At 38.2% G+C, this 20,219-nt stretch overlaps 2 protein-coding genes across 8 annotated transcripts in view; one reads left to right on the forward strand and one right to left on the reverse strand.

The window, feature by feature from the left end:
• The window catches only part of hacd4 (3-hydroxyacyl-CoA dehydratase 4), a 30,038-nt gene extending 22,103 nt beyond the window's left edge, over positions 1–7,935 (forward strand). Inside the window, exons 5-7 of the mRNA XM_073072754.1 lie at positions 1,095–1,201; positions 4,639–4,770; positions 5,546–7,935. Coding sequence (XP_072928855.1) covers positions 1,095–1,201; positions 4,639–4,770; positions 5,546–5,622 — 316 coding nt within the window. The 3' untranslated portion in view covers positions 5,623–7,935. The remainder of the gene's footprint in view (positions 1–1,094; positions 1,202–4,638; positions 4,771–5,545) is intronic.
• Positions 7,936–11,167: 3,232 nt separating this feature from the next.
• focad (focadhesin) overlaps positions 11,168–20,219 on the reverse strand; it is a 227,909-nt gene continuing 218,857 nt past the window's right edge. For all 7 annotated transcript variants that reach the window (XM_073072700.1, XM_073072683.1, XM_073072676.1 and 4 more), the window contains 5 exons: positions 19,788–19,965; positions 17,774–17,871; positions 16,857–17,108; positions 16,118–16,193; positions 11,168–11,714 (listed from right to left, as the gene is read on the reverse strand). In XM_073072700.1, coding sequence (XP_072928801.1) covers positions 11,641–11,714; positions 16,118–16,193; positions 16,857–17,108; positions 17,774–17,871; positions 19,788–19,965 — 678 coding nt within the window. In that variant the 3' untranslated portion in view covers positions 11,168–11,640. The remainder of the gene's footprint in view (positions 11,715–16,117; positions 16,194–16,856; positions 17,109–17,773; positions 17,872–19,787; positions 19,966–20,219) is intronic.

Genomic DNA, 20,219 nt, shown 5'->3' on the forward strand with positions numbered 1-20,219 from the left:
AACTGCTCATTAGTGTAGACTTTTGGTTCTGTTGAAGATATGAACAAATAACAAAGAGGAAAATGGGCAGAACAAAAAAAGGGAACTTTTAATGTTTGTAAAAAAACAAGGGCCACAATTTACATTTGCATCATTTGCAATTTACCATAATTAAATCTGCTCTAGCACAGTAAGATTTCTTTTAATCTTGCAAGCTGATGAACATTTGAGGCAATCGTGTCAAAGTAAATTTGACATCTAGAACTGCATGAACAAGATGTGCAACTGGGTATTTCTTTCATCAATCAAACTGAAGAGTACAGCTTTTAACAGAACAGGGGCTGGTAAGGATCTACACATTAAAGTGTATGAATTAAATATCAAAGTCAGTACAGACAGAAAATGGGAAGTTGAGTGGAGACCTAATTTAAGACAGAGTAGACAAAAGACACAGAATGGACAAACATATTTGTAAACAGTTAACTGTCAATGCAAATAAGGACTATTAACAGTAATTAGCATACATAATTTTAATGGTAGTTGCAAATTAGTTTTTATAATGCAACATGTTATTCAACAGATTTCAATGATAATGCAAATTATACAAAAGTTGATTAAAAACTAATAGTAAAATGGTGCAACTTAGACAAATTCTTGTGTTTTGAGTTTCATATTGTAACTACCTGCCACTGAAAATGTATCTTTTCTGCTTAATTAACTGCAAGTGCCATTATCTTTACTGTATGCATGAATTTATTTTTTGAAGTTATTTTAGGCGATGAAAACAAAAACATATCAACTAAACAGGGAGAAGGCAGGAGAATGAGGTTGAGAGGGATAACAAATCAGCCATAATGGCAAGGAGGAGCAGACTCAATGGGCTTATTCTGCTTCTACGTTCCAAATACTTAATTAGATTAATGTCATAAAATGTGAAGAAAATTCAGATCAAATTAATACAACTTTCTAATAACATTCTTATGAATCTTGTATTGTTTCCCTGTGAAGATAGAGGTGCTTTGAAATTACATTATAACCTGTGATTGGTCCACTGTTAAATTTTGCATTTAAAATACATTTTGAAATAACTTGTATAATTTTCTTGTAATTAACAGGTTTACACATAACATGTTAACAAGTATTGGAAGTGATTTTTATATTTTGTCATGGATTCATCATTCCCTTTGGGCGCCACTTTACCCTTCAATAGTCCTGGCTGAAGGTATATTTATAAATATTTGTCTATTATCTTTGGTTACATATAATTGCTGTGGAATTTAATTTGGGCCTATATTGAAATTGAAATTGTTTTCATCTATCAGTCATCAATATTTTATGCTATTCTCTCCCTACTTTACCATGGGCATATCTACTCCAAAATCTTTGGTCTTGCTGAAGAACCAGTTATAACTCTCCTGAGGGAAGATCCTTAAATTTTCAAATAAAATAGGATATTTCTCTTTAAAAAACTTAGTTACTTCAATAAACAGATGGAACTGTAAACAAAAGTGTGACTTCAAGTCTATAAGATAATGTAGGGATGAAATTGTTTGTATAGAATTGAATTGAAGTAAATTATTGGGCAGTAAATGGTTCCTCTAGGACAGGGGTGTCAAACTCATTTTAGGTCACGGGCCGGATTGAGCAAAATGCAGCTTCATGCGGGCCAGATCAGTCGGACGCATGCGAACGCAGCTTTCGTTGCCTCCGTTTTTTCAGCCTGCTCTCATGTGTCTCAGTCTCTGCTATAACTACAAAGTGTTTCACTTTACAAATTCCGTTTCTTATGAAGAAGACTGCCGAATAAACACTAAAAACCCTGAAAACCTGGTACCTGAATAAACTCAGCATTAGCCATATCATACGCCATAGGCGCTTCGATTACTGGGGCCAGCTTTAATAGTAATTAGATATTATCTCGCGGGCCAAAGATAATTCCACCGCGGGCCAGATTTGGCCCGCGGGCCTTGCGTTTGACATATATGCTCTAGGACATTAGGCAGTGTCGTTGGAAATGGCAAACTATTGAGACTGATTTTTCCATAATCAAACTCTATTTATTGATTGTAAATTTAATGGTGGATTAGGAATGTGTGCCTCATTAGTAACATCTTGTGCCACTGGTAAGGATGTCAAAGGTGATGGGGAGAAGACAGGAGAACAGAGGTGGGGGGAGGGAATAAGTCAGCTATAATTGAATGCTGGAGCAGACTAGGTGGGCCAAATGGCCTAATTCTGCTCCTATGTCATATGGTCTTATGGAAATCAAAAAAAGTTTGAAAGATATGGAAGAGATTAGTTATGCTTTAGACCTATTTGCAACAAAATGGCAAATGTAAATTCAATGTTAGGGGAAAAAACCTAAAAAGTTTTAAAATTTCACAAAAATATTACTTTTCTCCCCATGCATCAAATGAGAAAGTGGCAGAATTTGAAGGTGAAGTTGAAATGTGGCACCTGGACCACAATTACAAGCAGCAAAGGGAAAACTGCAAAAGAAAAGGGAGTAAATAAAACCAAACTAATTATTATTTTATTTACTTCTACTGCTGATATCTTAGATTTTTTTTTGTGTGGTTGGCCTCAGTTGCATTGCCCTGACCTATCAACGTGATTGCTTTTCAACTTATGCTTCAGAAGAGTACCCTCTACTATGCAAGCATGACATTTCAATTCTCCACAGTCTGGGCCTGTCAACTGAGACTTGTCATATTCAACAGTCAGTTCTGTAGTGTGGATTTATACTGACTGGAAACTGGGTGGAGTCTGTCACAATTCATTTGTGACTCCGAGTGACAAGACTTTCATCCTTTATTTCTGGCCAGGATCTCAACCAGCGGTGAAAGGCCCTTTTAAATACGCTGTGTTGCTCAGTAGCCATAAAATGCAAAATGGAATTTGTACAAATCCTTTAACTTTGCTCTGCCCAGAACTCTAAATCAGATTACTGCAGCCAACCGAGGGTGGCTATCCCTCAAATTATTTTAGTGTCTCCCCTGCAGGGAAATGGTGAGCAAGTTCTTTGTACATATCTCAGAGACATATAACTATTTGGATGGGGGTGGGGAAGAGGTAAGCAAAAGCAGTGCAGAAGTGAACCTATATCCAACCACTTTGCACCATAGTATACTTTGCCTCCAGAACCATAAATTTTGCATGAGCCCACTATTTTCTTTATTCCATTTTATCAGAATAAGCTGGGAGATCTTGATAGCCTGTGGACCACAAATAATAGTTTCACTGAATCTGTAAAAGATGCATCTTTATTTAAAAAGGCAAAATATAGACTATTATTACAGAACAGCCTGACTAAACTTGCTGTCACTAAGTTATTGGAAACACAAAAATCATTTGGAAGGGCAAAGATTGATCAAGACAGTGAAGGTTCTGTGTGATGAATTTGTTTAAATTTTTTTGAGAAGGTAACAAGATAATGGGTCATGCAATTAATGTGGTCAGTATGGATTTTAATAGGATGTTTGGCAAGTGGCACATGGGAGATTGATCAATTAAGCAAATGGCCATGTGATCCAATGGATCCAAAATCAGGAAGCGAAGGATAATAATGAATTACGGGCTCCAGTGGTTTCACTTGTCTTAAGCTACTTCCCTTTAATTATTTATGTCAATGAAATAGCTTGAGCCTAATAAAGAGAACTGGCTAGACAATGATACAAAAATTGACCTAGAGTACATAGGAAAATATCAGTGCACTTGGTCATGTGATGAGAAAAGTGACAAATGGAATTCAATATAGGGAAGTGTGAGGTACAGCACTTGAATGTATGGGATGGTCTTCAAACAGGTCAAGCAACTAAACAAAGGTTACATGTCCAGGAACAGAGGGCTCTTTCAAAGCATAGTAATAGAAGATATCAGGAAAAGTTAATAAATTTGCTGTGGCACAGAATAAAGCTCAAAGGTGATGCAAGAACTGTAAAGGAAAACTCATACGGCACAGTAGTGATAGTACGCATCGGTTTGGTCTTTACAATAAGGGAAGGAAAGTACTGCTCTGGAGTACGTACAGCAGAGACATGAGAGGCTGTTGCTAGTGGAGGAGTATATTAGGTGAAAGGTAAAGTGAAAAGGTGCATTCTTGACTGCAAGATAAGATTTAATTGAGGTGTACAACAATTTAAAATGTTCTTTGTAACAGATTGGAAAATAGGTGCTTTCTTAATAGGGAGATCCTGAGTCAGAGGCATAATTTTACAGGAATTGGGAGAATGATCACAGAAGAGCAAGAAGAAATCCAATGGAAATGTCAGTGATAGTCTGGAATTCTAAGTACAAAAGGATATTGGAAGCAAAAACTCATTAGTACCCATCAAACTGATCCAAATAGGACTTGACTACACAACATGAGTATAGGGCAAGTATCAAAAATAAGTTCTTGGGAATGAATTGGATTCTAATTTACATTTGAGCAGTTCTTTAATCTTTGTTACATTTAAAATGATGTGGATATGAGTGAAACCTTGTAAAATACAACCAGCTGAGAACGAAGATGTAGTTAGCATATTTATTTCTGCAGCAAATGGGCCCAATGGTCTCCTACTGTGCTACAGACCTCTAGGAATTGAAGATGTGTAGGTCTTTACTACCCAAGTCAGATCCGGTGTTCGGGTTACTAACAGACTCTTTCTTTGTCCGTAGTAATTGCCATTTATCAGTCACTGCCCTATTTTGAACTTTATGGAACTTACTCCTTTGAATTACCTGGACCCATTGGCATTCCAGTGCATTTTCCTTATGTGTTGCAGCTCTACTGTCTAATCCTTGTTGCTGGTAAGTGAGAATTTATCCTCCTGTCTAACATCCGTATGAAAATAGCATAGTATCAAATAAAATGCACAGGCAGTGAATTCTGGTACTCAAAATCCTGTGTCATGGAGTAATCTCACTCTGGATTAACTGCTTTTCTCAATCTGATGGCTGTGTTTTGGAAATATAAAGATAGGCTAAAGAGCTTCCTTCATTCATTATTATCCCAAAGGAGAAATTGTGACCAGAAATCGCAGAACAGGAAACATTCATATCTTCTTTGCATGCCAGAAAACAGGAACTTCTTTCACTGCAACAATTACCAGATTATTTTAATAATTTAAATTAGGCATGAGGGAAAGAAACTGATGGAAAGTTTAATTGACAATCACCCACACTCCCCACTCCTGTATCTGTCTTAAGCCAATGGCCTAAATGGCAGAGACTGAGGTCCAGGTGTTTGGCTCTATAAATTGATTGAAATTCATAATACTGGAGAGCTAGAAATATAAATAATATTTTTCATTGTCACATGTTCCATACTACTCAGAAACCACCACATAGAATGAGACCAGTCAATCCAATTCACATCTATAGGATGTGCAAATTCTGGCGACAAGTTACCAGGTGAAAACAATGCGAAGAGGCTGAACCAATACTTAAACTACATTTCAGCTTGTTGGGTGTTTCCAGCCTTACTACACATGCACAATTATTTGGCTACCACTGTGGTGGTGGCATAAAAGTATTTATCCTTTTTAGTGTATTTGTTAACATTTCTTGGCTTATCTGTGTTTAGGTATGTACAGCAGCTGCAAACAATTTTATGAAGAACGAAGGCAATTCACAGGAAAATACAAAATTAAAGAGCAATAAAATTAAATGAAACCGATTCAGATCACCATTCACCTCCATCACAGGAATCTACAATACTGCTGAAAAATTGAGTTAATGCTTCTGTATGCTCATATAACATTTGAATGCAATTAAACTAAGAGTAAAGCAGAGCTCAGTATATGGCAGAGTCACGTACAAAGGGTTTGATCTTAACTCCCAAAGATGAATGGGTTGCTGTCAGGTCAAAGGTAAAAATTAAAATAGCATGAATCAAGAAGCCAAGTCACCTCGAACCAACACATTTCCAGTTTCACTACAAAACGGGGTATTGTTTGGATGACCAATCTGCTCACAAAGAGCAAGGTAATCACTTTAATATTTATAACACATTCTGGGATTTTAAACCACAGAATGCCACATTTCCCAGGTCCCACGAAAACCAAAAAGTTGAAGAGATGTGTGACGTAATTCCTTTGCAGAACAGTTTATGGGCTAGGAAGAGCAGGAATGCTTTCCCAAGTTCAATAAGCAATCCATATTTACCCTGCCCCCCCCCCATCACTATCTACTTCTCCTGCTTGTCAATCAGATAGGCACTCCTTCCACTACGATGAAGAAGTTTCTGACCATCGCACCTTTTCCCCAAATTTCACTGGACACCCCAACCACAGATCACCTCAGTGCCTGTCCTGTGATCTACATCCTTCAGGTACAAACTGTGGGCTTTTTCAATTGCGGGATGCTAGTATCTTAATCAGGCTACCTGGGAAAAGAAACAACATAGAAATTGCAAGAGACAAAGCAGGAAATTTGGGAGAAGCATTCCTTCAGCTTTCCAGACCTCAGGTGAAATCTGAAACCTGGAAGCAGGACAATGGACCAAATAGCAAACCACACTTTTAAAATAACCTAATTTTAAAGAATCTGAAATATAACCATTAGCTATTACAATAAAAATTACAATAAAGCTATTACAATGTTTCTATAGTGCTCTTGAGACACTAAATATATAATTGTTTAATGTGACTATTATATAGCAAGGTGCTGTTATATAAGGGCATCAGTAAAGTCTACATGCAGGAGGGAGTTAGAAGCAATTAAGTATTTCTCATAACTGGACAAAGTTGTTAACTGAATTGAATTGTTTTGTTTGCACACACATCGTGTGAAGCATTTTGCCATCCTGGACCGCAGTGAGGTGCTTTTTGGATGCTTGTCTTTATTTTTGAAGAAATTGGTTTATTATTCAACAGGATCTGAATATATATTGAAGTCATACTAGCTATAAATTAAGTTCAGTTATGTCATGTCAAGATGAACAGTGAGATTCTATCGGTAATATCTGGTTAACTCAACAGCACCAATATTTAACATCATTTTGTTGAACATTCATGCAATACTCTCCAGATATATTTGTTGTTCTGGTCAGTTTGACTGGCTTTCATTAGAATGGAAATAGTTAAGCAGTCGGACAGACAATAGTTAGGCCTCTACATCCCACTTATACTGGTTTAAAGTCCACAAAATGAAAGTTGCAAATTTGCCAGTTTTGGGGGAGGGTGTTAAAGCAAGCAGAACAAAATGAAGTGGTATGTGAGAATATTCAGTTCAAAAAACATACATTGTTTAATTGATTCATTGAACAGGTATGGGAAGTGACTATAATTCCACACCAAAAGTGATACAACAGCTGAGAATAGAGAACCAACAGACTTTATACATACAACAGCTAGTGTGAGGCATGAGGTTGCACACTGAACAATAGTTGGAATGATCTTGTTTGCACTGCGTACACAGGCTGCATTTCAAAATGCACGGTTCATCAGGAAAGAGGTCTCTATTCCTGCCTGGATACTTATACATACAAAACTCTTGATATGTTGCTGAAAATACAGTTCCACAGAAAAATGTTCCACACGCACCACTTATCTCCACTTCCCCCACATTTAAACTGGCAAAACATTTTTCAACAAAAATGCTTTGAGGTTCCAACTAACTTCCTTCTGAGCACTTGATATACAAAGTTAACACCACATGAAACTTGCACTGTGTGCTACCACATCCTGTTATCCATCATGCAAATTCATAAAATAAAGTATAAAATCAGCGGCAAATTTTATGTTGAGCCAAACTAAAATAAATGGGAAAATGTCTCAGAAAAAAACCAGAAGATTTATGGTTAATTTGCTTTCTCATTGGAATGCCAACCACAGATTACCACTAACTCACAGTAATTCTCACTGAAAGCATGTATTTGCTGTATTTTCTTTTCAACTCTGTAGTTCTGCCTTGTATTTTATTTTTAACCCGTGCAAAATAGAAACCAGTAAATAAAATATTTGTATTATTAAACTTTTGACCTAATGGATACTTTACCTAATATGTGTGTAATTCAGAGTATTTTCCAGAATGCAGAGTGGATCCAGAAGTGATTAGAGTCTTGAATGAGTCTCGTCATCAATTAACATCATGCTTTGTAGTTCTTTTATAGAAATATTGTTATCTCTTCAGTTCAAGTTTAATTGTCAATCAACCATACATAAATACTCATGAATACAGCCAAATGAAACAGCATTACTCCAGGGCCAAGTTGCAAAACACAGTACCAACAGTCACACACAGCAAGCACATATTGGTATCACAGCTATGTAATAAGATTCCAAACTCTAGCCATCAATCTACAGTCGACCACAACAGAGCTTGTCTTCTGCTGAGCGAACACTGGGGGCGGCACCGACTCTAGCCTGGACACCACTCCCCCCCCAGTGGAACGCACCAGTTTTGACGCCTCTCTCCTGGCAGCTGTAAAATCACAACACCACTGCTTGAAGCCTAGTCCTCGCATATACAAGGCAACAAGCACGTATAGAATATCAGTAAATTATAAATATATAAATAATCAGACCTTTCAGTCCATTGAATGGTGCAGGGATCAGCAGTCAACCACAATAGAGCTTGTCCTCTGCCGAGTGAACTCTTGGGGGGGGGGGGGGGGGGTGAATAGCAGCACTGACTCCAGCCTGGCTGCTGCCCCCATTGGAGTACACTGGCTCCAGTGCCTTCTCCTGCCCGCTGTAAACAGGCAACACCCTGATGCCAGGTACATATTGGTACTAACAACATGGGCAGAAAAAGGGAGAAGGTCCTGAAAACAGACTACAGGGAGTTAGGAAGGAAGTTGAGAAGCAGGACCTCAAGGGTGGTAATCTCAGGACTGCTGCCTGTGCCACACGGCAGTGAATGTAGGAAGAGAATGAGCTGGCAGATAAATCTGAAGAATTGGAGCGGGGGGCAGGGATTCATATTTCTGGGTCACTGGGATCTCTTCTGGGGCAGGGGTGACCTGTACAAAAGGGATGGGTTGCACTTGAATCCGAGGGGGACCAATGTACTTGTGGGCAAGTTTGATAGAGCTGTTGGGTGTAGTTTAAATTAATATGGCAGAGGGATGGGAACCCCAGTATGAAAGAGCTGAGGATGAGCGGGCTGCTTTACAAGTAGATGATGGTGTAACATGAATGTAGGAAGGACAAGTCAATGATTGGGTACAAATGCAGACAGTGCAAAGAGTTAAATTGTGCCCCAATGGCAAAATTCAAAAGGGCAAATAATGCAGGACTACACGTGCTGTACTTAAATGCACACAGTATTTGGAATAAAGTGGACGAACTTGTGCAATTAGAGATTGGACGGTATGACATGAGCATCACTGAGTCGTGGCTAAAAGATCATAATTGGGAGCTTAATATCAAAGGATATACTTTGTATCAAAAGGACAGGCAAGAAGGCATAGGCTGTGGTGTCATCTGTAAACTTTTCCACAAAGTCATCAATTCCATTATCTAAATAATTGACAAACAATGTGAAAAGTAGCATTCTCAATGGGCTGAATGGCCTAATTCTGTTCCAATGTCTTATGGTCTCAGACATCGTGGCTTGAAGCCCTGAATCCATTGGGTGCCACCAAATCTGCAGTCGACCACAATAGGGCATGACTTCTGCCGAGCGAACACTGGGAGGGCAACACTGACTCCAGCCTGGACGCTGCACCACACCGCCTCTGGTGGAACACACTGGCTCTGACACCCCTCCCCTTCTGACACAGTGGCTTGAAGCCTACTCCTCACTATGACTGAGGCAACTCAGCTCCCCGCCATCTGTCAATAAATCAATTAATCAAACTTGCAGCATTCCACATTAACAACGTTCAAAAGAGTCTTGCGATTCCAAGATGGTCACTCGCTATTAAGACTGTAAGCCTCCCTCGACTCAGGCAGCAGCACAATGTGCAGGTCCTTCATGTTCTCCACCAACAAGCAACTCACTGATGGTATAGATCTGCAGTACTTTAAGTGCTTAATGTGTAACAGGATCTTGCGATTATTAAAAATACATTTAAATAGGACAGCAGCACCTTTTGTTGACCCCATAGAAGCCGCTGTGACTGAACACACCACCATCTTACCGGAAGTTCTCATCTCTGAGTAATGCATGAAACCTAAACAGTTAACTTGTTTAGGTTAACTGTTAACTTGACGATAATACGATAATAATAAGTCAAACTTTTAACTTGTTTCCAATGCCAAAATAACAAAAGCTAAAGTTTGAAAAGAGTTTGAAAATATGAATGAAATTCAATTTCTCCTTACTGGACTGTGAACACAGGCTGCATTTCAAAATGCATTACCAGCCTGAGGGAAAGACATATGGTTTTGGATTTCATCCAAGCTAAGAAAGGAATGTAATTCAAGTGATTTTGCCAGGTGGGTGCTGTTGGGAGTCAGAAAGTAATCGGTATTGGATAAAGAGGCAATTGATTATGAAGACAGTACCAGATGAGCAAGTTACCTCCAAGTGCACACAGGGGTCCCTGCCACAAACTCTGGCCACTAACCACCAACTTCCTCCCTCTCCTGGCCACAGTTGAATGCGGAAGTTGACTCTTCAGAAACTTAGAACCACGTTGAACCACAAGATGAATTTTTGCTCCCATCTGTTCTATCTGAGCCTGCTTCACAATTCAACTCTGCCTTGCCCTCTGCCGATCTGCTACTGGAAACCCTAATTTATGCCTTTGCCTCAATGGGTTCTTGGCCAGCCTCCTATCTTCCACAAACTTAAGATTATCCAAAATCCTGTTGCCCATTTCTTAGTTTATACCTCTCCAGTCGCGAAATCTGCTCTACTCTATATCTGATCTTTAGTACACTCTTCATTTTAATTACTTTATCATCAACAGTCATAACTTCAGCTGCCAAGGCTCTAATTTCTGGAACACCCTCTCTCACCTTTTACTTCTCTACATCTTTTTGCTCATTAAAATCTTAATACAAGTTGCCCCAAGAGAGGTTCAGAGTTGAACATCGATAATAACACTTCTGCAAAATACCATCTGATGTGGTCTTGTGTTCAAACTAATATACAAATGCGGGTTTTTAAAAAAAACCCATCTTATCTGTAAAGCACTGAACACAAAACTTGAAAGGTCCAACCTGAAACACTATATTGCACAAAATTTTTGGGGTTGAGATGGTTTTCAGTTACACTGAAACAAAGCTAATGATACAAGACCTTCAAGCGTACATTTTCTGGAAATGAACTGCTATTTTTATTTCATCAATTTTATTTGCAGAAGCAGTTTTTTTTTGTAGTACACACATCTTGTCATGACATAACAGAACAGCTCTTCCAGGAGCTAATATCGTAAATGACAATCAGGATTTTATGAGGTCAAGCAACAAATCTTCAAATCACAAGGTAAATTTGTCCATTTTCAAGTGTATTTCCTACACACTTGTGAGGCTTCAGGTGGATTACATTTACATCATTTAAGTTATATAAACTGTTTAAATATCTCTTCCATACATATCCAACTTACATATGACAAATGTGCAGTTTTAGTACCAAACAGCTATGGCCTGGATTGGCTTTATGCCATTTAACAGCATCATCAAAAATCGATACTTCCTCTAATTTGCACCCACAGAGCCTTAACTTGCTGGCAAAAAAAGGCTAATCTGATCAACTTCAAACAAGAGACTGTGAAGAAATTAGCAGCTACCAGCCGTATGTGCGGGTCCAAACCGCCTTCTTCTTGTACTCAGGCAAAAACCGCAGAGCCAAGAGCGTTGCTATAAAAAGAAGAGGACACTTATTAGAATGTATTAAAGATAAAAGCCCCAAATGAACATAAAATCATCTCCCAAGGCAGTATTGCACCAGCTTGAGAATTTAAGGGAAGTGCAGTTAACTAGTTAACATAAAGATTTCTCATCAATTTGCAAATAAGAGCTATACTGCAAATTTGGAAAAGAGATTTTAACCAGTTTTTAAAAAATACAAAATGCAATTAAAACCATTTTTATTTTATACTGATCAAATTATTCTTAGCCCAGGCATACTTCATATAGATCTATTTAGTTAACTTCCTCCTGCAAATGCATCGCTATTTTTTGATTTACTCAATTTGGTTGAAATACCTTGTTAAACTTCATAGCCTTATACCAGGAAAAATCATATAACAGCAATGATGTGTACCATCAACAAAGGATACTGCATTAACTTGCCATGTATCATTAGGTATCATCTCCCTCACCTTCACCTTTTTGCATTAAGAACAAGTGTAACACACGGAGGGGAACACCACCGTCTGCAAGTTACACACCACTTAGAAATGGAAACCTATTGCTGTTCCTTCATTGTTGCTGGGTCCAAATCTCTCAACTCCTTAAACAATATTATTGAGTACCATTACAACGAAGGACTGCAATTTTTCATGATGGTTCACCATAATCTTCAAGCATGATGATGGAGGAACAATGGAAGTACCTCATGGATAACAAACAAAATGTTACACTTTTAACAGTTAATGTGCTACAGTCAGTATGCATAGAATATAGGTCCAGTAACATTCTGATAACAGTCTAACTTAATAGATGTGCAACCCAGTAATCGTCCAGGACAGTAAATAACTTTAGCTAAAAAGGAATTCTGACTGTGACTCAGGGCCAAGGCAACAATTACATTCCTAGAGAATAAATGATGATATTAGAAATTCATTCAGCGTTATTTGACAAATTTCTCCCTCCTTTATTGAAGGAAAAATCAAAAGGCTCTCCATGAAGGCAAAGCTTATGGTGGACTCAATTCAGTACAAATAAAGCACTGAAAAATAAACTACCAAAGCTTTACTTATTTTAGATTTTTCACAAGTTTTTATTTTAAAAAATGGGTATACTATGGAGATCTAGGCCTCATATGGAGCCAGTGATCATTAATGGAGAATGTGTGGAGCAGGTTAAGACCTACAAGTATCTGGGAGTACAGTTAGACGAGAAGCTAGACTGGACTGCCAACACAGATGCCTTGTGCAGGAAGGCACAGAGTCGACTGTACTTCCTTAGAAGGTTGGCGTCATTCAATGTCTGTAGTGAGATGCTGAAGATGTTCTATAGGTCAGTTGTGGAGAGCGCCCTCTTCTTTGTGGTGGCGTGTTGGGGAGGAAGCATTAAGAAGAGGGACCCCTCACGTCTTAATAAGCTGGTAAGGAAGGCGGGTTCTGTCGTGGGCAAAGTACTGGAGAGTTTAACATCGGTAGCTGAGCGAAGGGCGCTGAGTAGGCTATGGTCAATTATGGATAACTCTGAACATCCTCTACATAGCACCATCCAGAGACAGAGAAGCAGTTTCAGCGACAGGTTACTATCGATGCAATGCTCCTCAGACAGGATGAAGAGGTCAATACTCCCCAATGCCATTAGGCTTTACAATTCTACCGCCAGGACTTAAGAACTTTTTAAAAGCTATTATTAATGCTTTTTGAGATAGTGATTTAGATGCATATCATATTTTTTACTGAGTTAAGTATTGTATGTAATTAGTTTTGCTACAAGAAGTGTATGGGACATTGGAAAAAAGTTGAATTTCCCCATGGGGATGAATAAAGTATCTATCTATCAAATGATCAATTGCTACTGGTGAAGTTTTCTGATGTGTCCAAATTCTGATTCCAATAATTTAATTTAAACTGATAAACACAAAGCAATAAGATGAGCTTCCTTCTTTTATTTCATGTAGATTAAACTGAATAATAAAATAGAAACAATGGTATTATCAAGTGCTAATTAGGGATTTAAATTTACTATCATCACCATACAAACTTAACGAATGGATTCAAAACACTGTGCTGGAAATACTCAGCAAATCAGGTTGCTTTTTCAGACAGAGATAATGTTTCAGGTCAAGGATCTTTAAATCTGAACAATGTAAAGTTAGAAATCAAACATACTTAAATTGTAAAGAAGGGAAATGGGTGAAAGGGGAATGTCTGTGATAGAGACTGAATGACAAAAATGGTCCTGGTTTTGGATGAGAGAGGATGGTGAAGCCTTTAAAAGCACTACTTATCCACCTGGAAGTGACGTAGAGAGGTCTGAAGTGACACCAGTATTAGCTTTCAAATGAAAACAATGGGAATGTGGGCTAAGCAGGCAGGCTAGAAATGAGAAGAGATAGTCTGGTTGTCAAATGAAAATGCTCCATTAGTTCCTCGTAACATACAGATCAAAACTGTTACACTCAATATCATTAAATGTAATTACCACATTTACTTGAACAAGAACCTTATCACAAGAGCTTTGTACATTGACAAAAGACTGAACAGAGACAGAAGCCACACACGAGGAAATCTGCAGATGCTGGAAATTCAAACACCATACACAAAATGCCGGTGGAACACAGCAGGCCAGACAGCATCTATAAGGAGAAGCACTGTCGATGTTTTGGGCCGAGACCCTTCATCAGGACTAACTGAAAGGAGAGATACTAAGAGATTTGAAAGTAGTGGGGGGGGAGGGGGAAAATGCGAAATGATAGGAGAAGACCGGAGGGGGTGGAATGAAGCTGAGAGCTGGAAAGGTGATTGGCAAAAGTGATACAGAGCTGGAGAAGGGAAAGGATCATGGGACGGGAGGCCTCGGGAGAAAGAAAGGGGGAGGGGGCAAAGCACCAGAGGGAGATGGAGAACAGGCAAACAATTAAATATGTCAGGGATGGGGTAAGAAGGGGAGGAGGAGCATTAATGGAAGTTAGAGAAGTCAACGTTCATGCCATCAGGTTGGAGGCTACCCAGCCGGTATATAAATGCAGGGTAACTTGGACAGGTTGGGTGAGTGGGCAAATGTATGGCAGATGCAGTTTACTGTGGATAAATGTGAGGTTATCCACTTTGGTGGCAAGAACAGGAAGGCAGATTACTATCTAAATGGAATTAAGTTAGGAAAAGGGGAAGTACAACAAGATCTAGGTGTTCTTGTACATCAGTCAATGAAAGCAAGCATGCAGGTACAGCAGGCAGTGAAGAAAGCTAATGGCATGCTGGCCTTTATAACAAGAGGAATTGAGTATAGGAGTAAAGAGGTCCTTCTGTAGTTGTACAGGGTCCTGGTGAGACCACACCTGGAGTACTGTGTTCAGTTTTGGTCTCCAAATTTGAGGAAGGACATTCTTGCTATTGAGGGAGTGCAGCGTAGTTTAACAAGGTTAATTCCCGGAATGGCGGGACTGTCATATGTTGAAAGATTGGAGCGACTGGGCTTGTATACACTGTAATTTAGAAGGATGAGAGGGGATCTGATTGAAACATATAGATTATTAAGGGATTGGACACGCTGGAGGCAGGAAGCATGTTCCCGCTGATGGGTGAGTCCAGAATTAGAGGCCACAGTTTAAGAATAAGGGGTAGGCCATTTAGAACAGAGATGCGGAAAAACTTTTTCACCCAGAGAGTGGCGGATATGTGGAATGCTCTGCCCCAGAAGGCGGTGGAGGCCAAGTCTCTGGATGCATTCAAGAGAGAGTTAGATAGAGCTCTTATAGATAGCGGGGTCAAGGGATATGGGGAGAGGGCAGGAACAGGGTACTGATTGTGTATGATCAGCCATGATCACAGTGAATGGTGGTGCGGTGAATGGCCTACTCCTGCACCTACTGTCTATTGTTGTTCCTCCAACCTGAGTGTAGATTTAGGAGACAGAGGCCTGCTCCTAAACTGATATGCTCATTGGCAAAATTATGTAAAATGCTGTAATATAAATATATTTCCTACTTGATACAGAAAGTAGTTCTGCTTTCATGACAGCAAGAATCTGAATTCCCCAAGTTTCCTACATTTTGTTCTCGTCTTATACAACCCCTGTTGTGGGTACAAATGCAGATTCTCACTATGCTCTTAATTAAATGCAGTTACTTGCTCCAACACTGTTCTGGTGGCAAAAAGGTATCCTCACAGATTAAAAACATCAAAATACTGTATAATCTTAAATCTAAAAGGACCTAATCCTTTGATTAAGCAATCTACTAGAATTTACTCTTAATTCAACACAAATTTGGAGAAACTGATCCAACTATGCACATCTTGTACTTCATTTATCAGGACTTATTATCCAGCATGACTTCGCAATTTTGAAGAACAGACTGGTTTAAACATATTGATAAAGATATACACTAGTTTAGGGAAAAAAGATCAGTAAGCTACCTTTGATCGTATTCAATGTATTCACTGGTACCGATCCTTGTGGGCTCTCTACTATAACAAAGAACCAATCGATGAACTGAAATGAAAAACAGAATAATAAAAATTGATTCAATATCCTACAATCAATCATATTTTTTAAAATAGCCACCTCCTTGATTTGAGTCCTTCCAAAATATTTACTAGTGTGCACATTTAAACAACATTTCTCCTTAAATTCTGAAAATTTGTATTTGCTGCTGCTTTTCAATTCGTTATTTCCAAAAATCTGTAAAGGGCGCTAGTAGAAAATTATTTTCTGTGTTGATTGAGGATTCAGCGTCAAAACTAATGGTTCATACAATTGTTACGAGCTAATCAAAACTTCGGAATACAATGCTATATCATTCACATTAGTTTTAAAGTTTTGCATCTAATAAGTAGCCCTTGAAATGGAACTTAGATGGTCATATTTATAAGCTACATCTTCAGGGTAGGTGGTGCTGTACTCCCATATTTTGCTTATTTATGAAGTCCTCTCCCTTTCCCACAATTCTGCATCCTACTGCCTGATGTTTCCAATGGATTTATATTTAGTAATCAACAATACAATTGTTTATGTATTTTTAAATTAGTTCTTTGACACAGCAATCACCAAGGTGAATATTTATTGCCCTATCAATACTTATATCTGATTTAAATTCTGAGGCACGGTATAAATCACGTACCCAAAGATTAAAACGTAGCTGAAACATTAACTCACTTTTTGTGTTTGTTCCTTCCATGGCTCTTTAGACAGAAGTAATAGAATGCTTTGTGGTAGAATCTGAAAACACTGCCGTACAACGAAGGAATCCAAGGAACTTGTTCCAATAGGAGATTGCATCCTGTTGGTAAGATGCTTCCCTTCTATCAAGGATAGTGAGGTGGCTTTAACACCCAGCATCAGTGGTGTGGCGTGATCACTCCATGCAGCAACAGCAGCTGCAAATATGTGCAGCACAAAGTCTGTGGCCTTAACAAAAAAATAGAAGAAACCTGGTGAATATACTGGATATTGTGAACTACTACAGCAGACAAGGACAGATTCTCTACACCAATGCAGCTTTTAAAAATGAAACTTCCAAAATAAACAGTGATTTCAGTTATTACTTTAGGAATGATAGCAGTAATAAATATAAATTTATGGTTTTTATTTGATCCATCCAACAATACCACTGAAGGAACAGGCAACTAATCTGCTGACTCTTTTGTTACTCTGAGCAACACCTTTGCAAAGGATTAATTATATTTAAAAGTAACATTAAGACTACATTATCATGCATTAATGTATTCAAGCCTTCTAGTTACTAGATGATGCAAAGTATTTTCAATTATTTTACAGAAACAGCATGCCATGCTATGAACTATAAATGAACTATGTTCTGTCTTTAGCTTACATTTATACATCGTGACTCTGCTGAGTATTTTCATACAACAGAGACCTCACTGAGGGACAGTGTTAAGATTTTAATTCAGTAGCTCCTGGCACATCCCTTGTGAATGTACTCCAGTACAAATGTATTTCAATGTCATAGGGTTAACATTAACTTGATGACATAGATAATGGTTGGCAATTTTCATAGACATTCCTTGAAAGAGGGAATACTATAAATTTAAAAAGAAAATTTCCAAAAATACCTCTTTGGAGTTGGGATTCTGCGTGGGAGCTGACCCATATGCAACATTTCGAATATGTCCCATAAGCTCCAATAGCCATTCCATCCGTTTTGTTACACCTAAACAAGAAGCAATTATTTCTTAAACATCAATAGCACTTCTACAACCTGTTTACTTTGCTTCTGCGAGATCACACTTACTGAATTATAATATAAAAATTCACTTTATAAGACTGCATCTGCTTCCTTCTTCACATATTATTGTGCATTGAAAACGTGTTTGATTACTGTTTATTCCCATGCTGCAGCACAGATGGTGGAATACGGATACAAGGCACAGAGATTTGCCTATTATAAGACCATACATACAAAGCAGAAGGAATCATGACTTAAAACTCTCACCAAAAGGCAAAGTGTATTATGTTGCAATGCTACTCGCCTCTACTATGTAAGATTATTAATGACAGCTGATATACTTACTCTCTAGTGGATACAGAAAATAAATGTAAATAATTAGATGTAGTGGGTACAAAAATCTTTACATGCATGCTGTAGAGAGATCAAGAGAGATAGATAGAGATAGAAGACTTTGACGCTGAATGCTCAATCAGACCAGAACATTCGCCTAGATCCAAGTGTCTGTGCATGTGCAACCACCGACAAATGAGAGTCATTTTTAGTACAATTTTATTATTTTTAAGGATGTTTTCATCATGGACACTGGAGCACCCTGAACTTTCTCAGGGTAGAAGCTTGTGAGAGGCAGTATCTTAACAGTTCTTGCAAGTCCAACACTCTTCAACTAGACTATCCCATATAGAATGATGCAGCAATAATGATGTAGATGCCTGCCACTGTATATGCTTAATTAACAAATCACACCATTCACTAAAAAAAAAATACACTGAGGTTAAGACAGTCGGTGGTTCCTAGCTGATGGAATCTTAATGTATTTTCCATTATTGCACAGTGCATCTTCATTCACATGATCTGCTTCTACTCTAAAATCAAATTCCCACACATGCACAGCTTTTCTCTTTGAAAAGGTATAGTCCGATTCCTGGTCCATCAACAGGACCAAGAAAACCAATTAAACCTTCAACTGTACTTTAACTGGTAAACAAAGAACATAAAACATAGCAAAGTACAAGACAAAAGTACAGGCCCTGTGGCCCACAATGTTGTGTTGAATCCATTAAATTAATAATCAAATGGCCATCTAAACTAATCCTTTCTGGCTTCATAACGTCCACATAGTTCCATTTCCCTCACATTCATGTTCCTACCTAATTTTCTCTTAAAAATCCCTAATGTACAGTATCTGCCTCCATCACCACCCAAGGCAGCTCATTCCATGAATGCATTACACTGTGTAAAAAAACTTGCCCCTCACATCTCCTTTGAACTCACCCATTCTTACCTTAAATGCACTTCCTGCTCCAAATCCCTCATTTCTGTTTTCTGGACAGTTGATACAATTGAAGTGTACTACCAAAGCTTTCAATTCATTTTATAAAAGAAATATACATTTTAACAAGAAATAAAATCCTGCACTGCATCAAGAGCATACAAGGAGCAATTTATTTAAATGTTGAATGGTGTGAAGATTTGAAAAATATCCAAGATTTTTCATAATCTCAGATAATTGCAACCAAAACTCTTTGAAGGAATGAATAGGCATAGCATTTGTTCACACTTTAGTTGAATCTAAATGTTATAGCCTGGCTGGTTTGACCCACTATGTTAAACATCCGATCACACTAACAACACTTAATAGCACAGGGCACTTAGTCTACTTTGCCTTGTTGATTCAAGTGCTCGTCTCGATAAGAGTTGTGAGAATATCTAGCTCCACCAACCCCTCCGGTACAGCATTCCAGAGGTCTCAGAAGGAATGAAAACACATTGCTTGTAATATTGGTTTTTAATTATAGGTATCCAGTAAAATTATGTACCATTGACAGGATACCATTGCATTTGATGCAAAGATATGGGAATTAACGTTCTCAAGCCCTGGGGCTCTCTGTCCAACTTACCTGTGTTGTGGTGGCTGACAAGCCGAGACTGGTAAAAGCTCTGCAACATAATCCAGGTAACAGCCTCCAACCAACAGGTACCTATTGCAGTAGTGATGATGTCATTAAAGCACAGCAGTGGAACTCGGCCCTGGGAAACTAAATATCCCCTGACAAAGGTAACCTTCACAATTGTGTCCTGCAACAAAATTTATTCAGAATTACTGAGATAAATATATTTTAAATCATTAAGCAATATCATCACACAACAACTTATGTATTAATTTATATCAATTTTATTACATGATTATTCACAGAAAATTTGCAATCTAGAAAGATATGCTATAAAATTCAACCTCTTCAATTATGATTCCCTTAGCTATTTGAATGCCTACAGCCAAGCAATGAATTTCAAATTGTGTTTATGCACAGTGCTTAGTGTAGCAATATGCC

The sequence above is a fragment of the Hemitrygon akajei genome, chromosome 2, assembly GCF_048418815.1.
Source record: "Hemitrygon akajei chromosome 2, sHemAka1.3, whole genome shotgun sequence".
NCBI lineage: Eukaryota > Metazoa > Chordata > Chondrichthyes > Myliobatiformes > Dasyatidae > Hemitrygon > Hemitrygon akajei.